Raw genomic sequence first — 8,804 nt, 5'->3', positions numbered from 1 at the left:
GCTAGCCTTGAGCTGAAGAGCTGAGGGACAGCGCCCAGGCCCAGAGTTCAGGCCCCACGATCAGGCCCCCCCCCCCAAAAAAAGAATAAGAATGGCATAAAACAACTCTAAGAGGGCTGGAAGGTGGCTCAGAGGCAAAGCGCTTGCCTTGCATGCATGAGGCCCTGGGTTCGATTCCTCAGCACCACATAACCAAAAAGAAAAAAGCTGGAAGTGGTACTATGGCTCAAGTGGTAGAGCTCTAGCATTGAGATGAAGAGCTGAGGGACAGCGTCCAGGCCTAGAGTTCAGGCCCCACGATCAGACCCCCCCCCAAAAAAAAAAGTTAAAACAACTCTAAGAGTGAAGATAAATGCCAAAATGTTTGTGCTTCTGTTTTTATGCTGGTTTTGGAGGTTAAACTCAGGACCCTATGCTCTTGCTTAGCTTTTTCCTCAAGGCTATCATTCTACCACTTGGATCATACCTTCACTTCAACTGTTCATGTTTTTTTTCAGTTTTATTCATGGGAAATATTCCTTGGACTGTGTCAGAACTAAGTGTTAAAAGGAAGCTGTTAGAGATGGGCAAACAGATAGTAGGAAAAATAGGTTTTAGACACAGGAAAACAAAGTATAGAAGCAAGAATTCAATGGTCTAAATGCATTTGGTAAGGAACAATACTCCTTGGATACAGTAATGTTTCAAACAGTACAATCATCATTACATTACACTAGAGTAATGGATTAATTCAATAAAAAGATGGGGAGTCAAACATACTTCACTGTACTTAGCAAGTATCTGATCCAGTCTAATAATATACCTTTCATTTTTTTCTTTTGCAGTGCTGAAGGTAGAATCATACATTTTAAAAATGATACAGGGAAATGGATAAATAAAATATTACATACTTACACAATGAAAAGTACTCATTAAAAAACAACTACTGAGGGGCTGGGAAGGTAGCTCAGCAGTAGAGTACTTGCCTCACATGCATGAGGCCCTGGGTTCAATTCCTCAGCACCACATAAACAAAAAAAAAAGGCCGAGGGCTGGGAAGATGGCTCAGTGGTAGAGTGCTTGCCTTGCATGCCTGAGGCCCTGGGTTCGATTCCTCAGCACCACATAAGCAAAATGAAAAAAGCCGGAAGTGATGCTGTGGCTCAAGTGGTAGAGTGCTAGACTTGAGCTGAAGAGCTGAGGGACAGCGCCCAGGCCCAGAGTTCAGGCCCCATGACCGGACCAAAAAAAAAGAAAGCTGGAAGTGGCACTGTGGTTCAAGTGGTAGTGTGCTAGCCATGAGCTGAAGAGCTCAGGGACAGTACCCAGACCTAGAGTTCAAGCCCCGTGGCTGACCAAAAAACAAAAAAAAAACAACTACTGAAACATATTCATGCTTAGATAAACCTCAAAAATGTGCAATGAGAAGCCAGGTGCTGGCTTAATTCTAGCTATTCCAGAGGCTGAAATCTGAGTATCACAATTCAAAACAAGGCAAAGAAATCCATATGGAAGTATGGCTCAAGTGGTATAATGCACCAGCTGTGATGGAGAAAAACTGAGTAAGAGTATAAGGCCTTGAGTATAAGTTGGTATACCCTCATTTACCTTAACAACCCAATCTGGCCGGGTGCTGGTAGCTCACGCCTGTAATCCTAGATACTCAGGAGGCTGAGATCTGAGGATCACAGTTCAAAGCCAGCCCGGGAGGGGCTGGGAAGGTGGCTCAGTGGTAGAGCACTTGCCTTGCATGCACGAGGTCCTGGGTTCGATTCCTCAGCACCACATAAGCAAAAAGAAAAAAGCCGGAAGTGGCGCTGTGGCTCAAGTGGTAAAGCACTAGCCTTGAGCTGAAGAGCTGAAGGACAGCGCCCAGGCCCAGAGTTCAGGCCCCACAACCGGACCCAAAAGAAAAAAAAAAAGCCAGCCCGGGCAGTAAAGTCTGTGAGACTCTTATCTCCAATAAACCACCAGAAATTCGGAAGTGGCACTATGGCTTAAGTGGTAGAGCACTCGCTTTGAGCTGAAGAGCTGAGGGACAGCGCCCAGGCCCAGAGTTCAAGCCCCACGACCAACCAAAAAAAAAAATCTGGAAGAAACTTTGGGACTATGTTATAAGTCTTGCTATAATAAAAGTCATGAGTTATAAAGAAAGTAGGAAGGGCTGGGAAGTTGGCTCAGTGGTAGAGCGCTTGCCTTGCATGCCTGAGGCCCTGGGTTCGATTCCTCAGCACCACATAAGCAAAAAAAAAAAGCTGGAAGTGGCCCTGTGGCTCAAGTGGCAGAGCGCTAGCCTTAAGCTGAAGAGCTAAGGGCCAGCACCAAGGCCCAGAGTTCAGACCCCATAACCGACAATCAATCAATCAATCAATCAATAAAGAGCAATAGTACCAAACAATTCCAAAATGTTTTATAATATAGTTCTATGTAAACAAAAAGTTCTTTTTGGCTGGGAAGGTAGCTCAGTGGTAAAGTGCTTGCCTTGCATACATGAGGACCTGGGTTCGATTCCTCAGCACCACATAAGCACAAAAAGCTGGAAGTGGTGCTGTGGCTCAAGTGGTAGAGCACTAGCCTTGAGCTGAAGAGCTGAGGGACAGTGCTCAGGCCCAAAGTTCAGGCCCCACAACCAAAAAAAAAAAACTATTTGTTAGATTAATCAAAGGAAATATTAATCTGTCCCTTGTCTTAAGGACTCTGAAATCTGTGGTAAAAGTAAAAAAAACAGCACATTACTAAGTGAGGAAAATATCTGTTAGAGATCTACTGGCAAGAAGTTTTATTAAACATATTATCAGATGCTCAGGTATCACCAGAAACTTTCTTTAATTGTGGTTTAGGTTTAATCACCTTTAGCAAAACCCAATAAATCATAAATTCTAATATACCAGCATACATATAAGCTATGGGCTTTGTCAAAAAAACAGAAAACTCTGAGAAATGGAAGAAGGATGGCAAATGGCTTTCAGCTTATATTGTTTGTCTGGTATAGTACTCACAAGGATTTGGAGTTATATCTAAAACTCAACAAGAACTTGTTTTGTCTAGAGTACGTGCAGCTAAAAATACTATATCAGGCTAGGAAGGTGGCTTAGGGGGTAGAGTGTTTGTCTTGCATGCATGAAGCCCTGGGTTCAATTCCTCAGTACCACATACACAGAAAAAGCTGGAAGTACCAGGCACGGTGGCTCACACCTATAATCCTATTGCTACTCAGGAGGCTGAGATCTGAGGATCACAGTTCAAAACCAGCCAGGCAGGAAAGTCTGTGAGACTCTTTATTTCTAATAAACCACCAGAAAACTGGAAGTGGCACTGTGGCTCAAGTTGTGGTAGAGTGCTAGCCTTCAGCTGAAGAGCTCAAGGACAGTACCCAAGCCCCGAGGTCAAGCCCCATGACAGACAAAAAAAAAAAGTACAAATGGTTTTGGTTCATAGAAACACATTAAAAAGAAATCATTTAAAGTGACCAAAGTCTTTTTAAACAAGAAATAACATGTTGCTTTTCTGAAAAAGAATCACAACAAGCCAGACACTGGTGGCTCATGCATATAATCCTAGCTTCTCAGGAGCCTGAGATATGAAGATCAGCAATTGAAGCCAGCCAGAATGGACAGGAAAGTCCATCAGACTCTTATCTCCTTATCTCCAACTAACCATCAGAAAACCGGAAGTGGCACTGTGGACTAACATGGTAGTGTGCAAAAAAGCTGAAGGACAGTGTCCAGGCCCTGAGTTCAAACCCCAAAACTGATCAAAAAAAAAATCACAATAATCATATTTACAGATAGCATACTACAGTGGCAATTTCCATTTTTATTATTATTTATTGTTTATTATTTTATTTTGGTGGTACTGAGGATGAACTCAGGGCCTCCTAAGATTTGAACCACATCCTGTCCTACACTGGTTATTTGATGCATACCTTATTGTGAGTTCAAGGCTAGCCTAGACAACAGAGTGAGACTCTATATCAAAAAAAGTGAACACTTACTTTCTGAACATGTAGTTTCACCATTAGTAACAACATCAGCATCTAACTGCAGCCCATCAAGACAAATTGACAAGTCTCCTATTGTCTCTGTTGGCTCTTTGTCACCTACAAGCTGCAAAGTCACAACCACTTCTTCAACTGAAAGAGCAAGATTATACAAAAAAATTTCATTTTTCCTTTAAACCATCTTAAGAATCTAATTTAATTAAAACCTGTACATGTATTATAGAAATCATTTTACTATATATATCACCAAAGATTTGAAATCTTTTTTAGTCAAAGCATTGTATTTAAAGATAGCTCTGAGCAGGGCACCGGTGGCTCACACCTGTAATTTTAGCAACTCAGGAGGCTGAGATCTGAGGATTGAGGTTCAAAGCCAGCCCCGGCATAAAAGTCTGTGAGACTCTTATCTCCGATAAACCACCAGAAAACCAGAAGTGACACTGTGGCTCAAGTGGTAGAGTGCTTTCCTTGAGCTGAAGAGCTGAGGGACAGAGGCCCAGGCCTGGAGTTCAAGCTCCACAACTAACAACAACAAAAAAAGATAGCTTTGCTAATGTCTAATATCCACAATGTAAAATATTAAGCATCTCAATTTATTACATCTCTTATATTCATCCTATCTTTGTAAGGCTGCAGAACAAAATGAGCCAGCATGACAACAAAGATTATTTATTGAAATATACTTGGATTATAATAGAAGAAACCAAAACTTAAGAATGGTTTATATCTAATAAAATTTATACAAGTAAGAAAATTCTTAAAAATAAGATTTAGATAATCAAGGAAGGATTAGAAGGGGGAAAAAAAGTATGTCTACAGGCTCACACCTGTAATCTTAGCTACTCAAGAGGCTGAGATTTAAGGATCACAATTTGAGGACAACTGTGGCAGAAAAAGACCATGAGACTCTTATGTCCAATTAACCACCAAAAAGCTAGAAGCAGAACTGTGGCTCTCAAGTGATAGAGTACCAGCCTTCAGCAAACAAGTCAAGTGAGAAATCAAGTTGCTGAGCTTGAGCCCCAGTATCAGGACCAAGAAAGAAAAAAGAAAAACAATGTTTACTAAAAATACTGGATCCAAAATGAATGGTGAAACCAAGGCTATTCAGAATACTTTAAACAAGTAATCTCAAAGGCAAATATATTTTAACAAGAGACATTCTGCATGTTTGGTATATAAATTTCTTCCAGAAAAAATAAAAGCTAACCATAATTTCTGTGGTTTTAACATACATACGTTTCATATTGTTTGACTTTAATGTTTCATAAACATCTAGTGCAGCAGTTCCCAACAAAACATCAGATTTCAGTGTCTGGTGACTCCACACACGAAAACGTAATTTACTCACAGGGGTAACAATACTAGAAGAGAAAAAAGGGGAAAAATATTCTTTTCATTAAAAATCACAATAGGATTCTAAATAAATTATAATTAACTTTTAATGTCTAACATCTCTCACTGTCCTTACGATTTATTGTAGAACCAATACTGGCCTATGTTCTATAATCTTACAAAAATTGTACTTGAATGCAACATGCTTACTTGGTCAGTTTTGCTTGTGGTTGACCTACAAGAGGAACTTCACACACAAATACATTAGCAAAAAATTTAAATGCTTACAATGTTTAAAATGCTAAGGAGAGAGTTTAGTGAAATATTACAGTGTACCAATAAATATAATAAACTTTGTGTCCATTTAAAAATTAATATTGCCGGGCACTGTTGGGTCACACCTATAATCCTAGCTACTCAGAGGATGAAATTCGAGGATCTTGGTTCAAAGCCAGCCTGGGCAGGAAAGTCTGTGAGATTCTTATCTCTAATAAACCACCAGAAAACTAAAAGTGGCAATGTGGGCTCAAGTGGTAAAGTGCTCTCCTTGAGCTGAAGAGCTGAGGAACAGTGCCCAGGCCCAAAGTTCAAGCCCCACAACTGACAAAAAATAAAATAAAATAAATAAAATAATTTTTTTCAGCTGAATTCTAGAAAGCAGGCTGGAAAGACTGCTAAATAGTTATGCTAAGTAGTGTTAAAATTGCTAAAAATTGAAACACTTCAGCTGTAAATTCTACCAAATACCTGGGGCTCCATAATAATACCACCATATAGGGCTACAATGGAAATTTCTTTTTTCTTAACTTCTGAACTAAGGACTGCATAGCATTAATAGCCTCAAAATATATAGTTAGTAAGCACTGACAGCATTTGGGGGAAAAAAAATGAGCATTCAGTCTATTATTAAGCTAAAACTTCTGGCTGTCTATTATTAAGCTAAAACTTCTGGCTGTTATGAAACCTTTGATCTTTTACAGATTTCACTTTTAAAAAAACACAAAAGTTTACATATTTAACTCTTTTGTGGGTAGGATACTGGGTTTTTAGTTCTTGGTCTCAACATTTGCCAGGCAGGTACTCTATCACTTGAGCTCTACCTTTAGCTCTTTTTTTTTGTTTTGCTTTAGTTATTTTTCAGATAGTGTGTCACATTTTTGCCCTAGATATATTATAATCCTAAGTAGTTGGGATTATAAAAGCACATCACTGGCAGGCACCAGTGGCTCACAACTACAATACTAGCTACTTAGGAGGCTTAGATCTAAGGACAGAGGTTTGAAGCCAAGCCAAGCAAAAAAAAGTCCATGACAGTCTTATTTCTAATTAACCAGCCTATAATTCTCTTTAGTGGGTACTCAATGACAGGCTAGTTATTATACTAACATTTGGAACTTTGTCAACTAAGTGCTGAAAACTGAGCTTTACCTTACTTTTACAAATTCATTCCACAGATAAAAATATCAACGTAAGTTGGGCATAGTGGCTCATGCCTGTAATTTCAGCTCAGGAGGTAGAGATCAACAAGATCACATTTCCAGGCCAGCCCTAACAAATAGTGAGGGCTCATCTTAACAAGTTGGGCATAGAGGTAAGTACCTACAGTCCTAACTAAATATAGATAGGAGAGAATCATTGTTTGAGGCTGGCCCTATGTAAAAATTTAAGACCTACCTGAAAAATAACTAAAACAAAACACATGCTCAAATAGGCAAGCAAGCACAAGGCCTGATTTCAACACCAGTACCACCAAAAAGAAAAAAGAGAATTCCACAATATAAAGATATATACATGAATAATACTTCACTAGCCAAATTATCAGAGTATTACAAAATTATAGAAACCAACTAGTCTATCAACAGGGAACCATTAAAATATAGTATATGCCTATATTAATGTACACCTATATTTGTAGTTAATGAGAAATATTAGACCTAGTTGTACTCAGTTGGAAAGATAACCATAATATCTTTCTCACACACACATGCACACGTGCACACACACACACACACACACACACACACGCATGCATGCATGCATATAATTTTGTGTATATGTGTGTTAGTACTGGGGCTTGAACTCAGGGCCTGACACTAACCGTTAGCTTTTGTGATCAAGCCTGATGCTCTACAACTTGAGTCACAGCTCTGCTTTCTGATTTTTGGTTAACTGGAGATAAGAGTCTCACAGACTTTGTGCTGGTTTTTGAACTGCAATCTTCAGATCTCAGCCTCCTGAGTAGCTAGGATTACAGGGGTGAGCCATCAGCACCTAACCAACTATCTCATATATATATATGTATATACTATTATATATATATTTTTTTTTGTTTTGATTTGTTTTGTTTGTGTTTTTGCCAGTCATGGGGCCTCAGCTTCTGGGCCTGGGCGCTGTCCCTCAGCTCTTCAGCTCAAGGCTAGCACTCTACCACTTGAGCCACAGCGCCACTTCTGGCTTTTTTTTTCTGCTTATGTGGTGCTGAGGAATAGAACCCAGGGCCTCTGGCATGCAAGGCAATCACTCTACCACTGAGCCACCTTCCCAGCCCACTATTATATATTTTTAAGACAGGGTTCATTATGTAGTCTAGGTTGGCCTTGTACTCCTCTTGGCTTAAGTGAAAAAAGCTAGGGGACAGCACCTAAGCCCTGAGTTCAACCTCCCATACTAACATAAAAAGAGGGGAGCGGAGAGGGAAAGAGGGAGACAGAGAAAGAAAAGGAAGAGTAAATGGATAGGGAGAGGGACTAGAAAAACAGGAGCAAGTTCTAGGGACTAGGGGGAAAAGTATATGAGATTACAAAGAAAAAAGAACAAAGAATTAAGTGTATTAAAGCTGCATTTCTATTCACCAACTAAATGTTATACCATAGGAAATACTTTTAAACTTACACTGTAAGGGGTTGCTTCCATTTGGGACTGTTTGTATTGTTACACTTTTCTGTCTTCTTTGACTGTCCATCTACTATGACTTCTACATAAGGACTTGGTCCAAACCAATTCTTTTTATTTTCTTTAAGTTTTGCTGAGATGACTGTGAAAGAAAAAAAAATTTCAATATTTAAGATGTTAATTCAGTCCTCAAATCAACTTAATTCCATTCAAAATTAAGCAGATTATGTTTACTCTGAGAAGTAGTTTTAAGGTATTTGCTAATTTTATTCATATAACCTTTAGGTTTCCTCCAACTTCCTAAGGAAATACTGGACTCCCCCAAATCAACCATCAAGACTCTGACTAATTTGCAATAACTAGTATATGTCTGAGACAAGCAAAAGGTCAGATAAGTTGATGTTAGGGAAATGAATCCCAAGATAAGTATTCACATGTTTTTTCTTTCATGTGATTGTTTCTAACATATTTATAAGATGATTTATTTGTTGCTTTGTATGTCCCTCCCCCACAATATAACCCCTGCTTTCACTGTATTTGATGTTGGTATAATTTGTGGAGGGGAAGGGAAAAAACAAATCATTTAAATAGGGATACA

General features: G+C 39.2%; 1 protein-coding gene across 1 annotated transcript in view; it reads right to left on the bottom strand.

Annotated features, from left to right (window-relative positions):
- Positions 1-8,804, bottom strand: part of Itch (itchy E3 ubiquitin protein ligase) — a 104,904-nt gene that overhangs the window by 70,403 nt on the left and 25,697 nt on the right. Inside the window, exons 4-6 of the mRNA XM_013010689.1 lie at positions 8,207-8,348; positions 5,219-5,343; positions 3,970-4,111 (exon numbers count right to left, since the gene is read on the bottom strand). Of these exons, the coding sequence (XP_012866143.1) occupies positions 3,970-4,111; positions 5,219-5,343; positions 8,207-8,348 (409 nt within the window). The remainder of the gene's footprint in view (positions 1-3,969; positions 4,112-5,218; positions 5,344-8,206; positions 8,349-8,804) is intronic.

This window comes from Dipodomys ordii, unplaced genomic scaffold (genome assembly GCF_000151885.1).
Source record: "Dipodomys ordii isolate 6190 unplaced genomic scaffold, Dord_2.0 Scaffold13, whole genome shotgun sequence".
Taxonomy (NCBI): Eukaryota; Metazoa; Chordata; class Mammalia; order Rodentia; family Heteromyidae; genus Dipodomys; species Dipodomys ordii.
The sequence above is the reverse complement of the archived record's forward strand: the minus strand, read 5'-3'. Positions and strand labels throughout refer to the sequence as shown.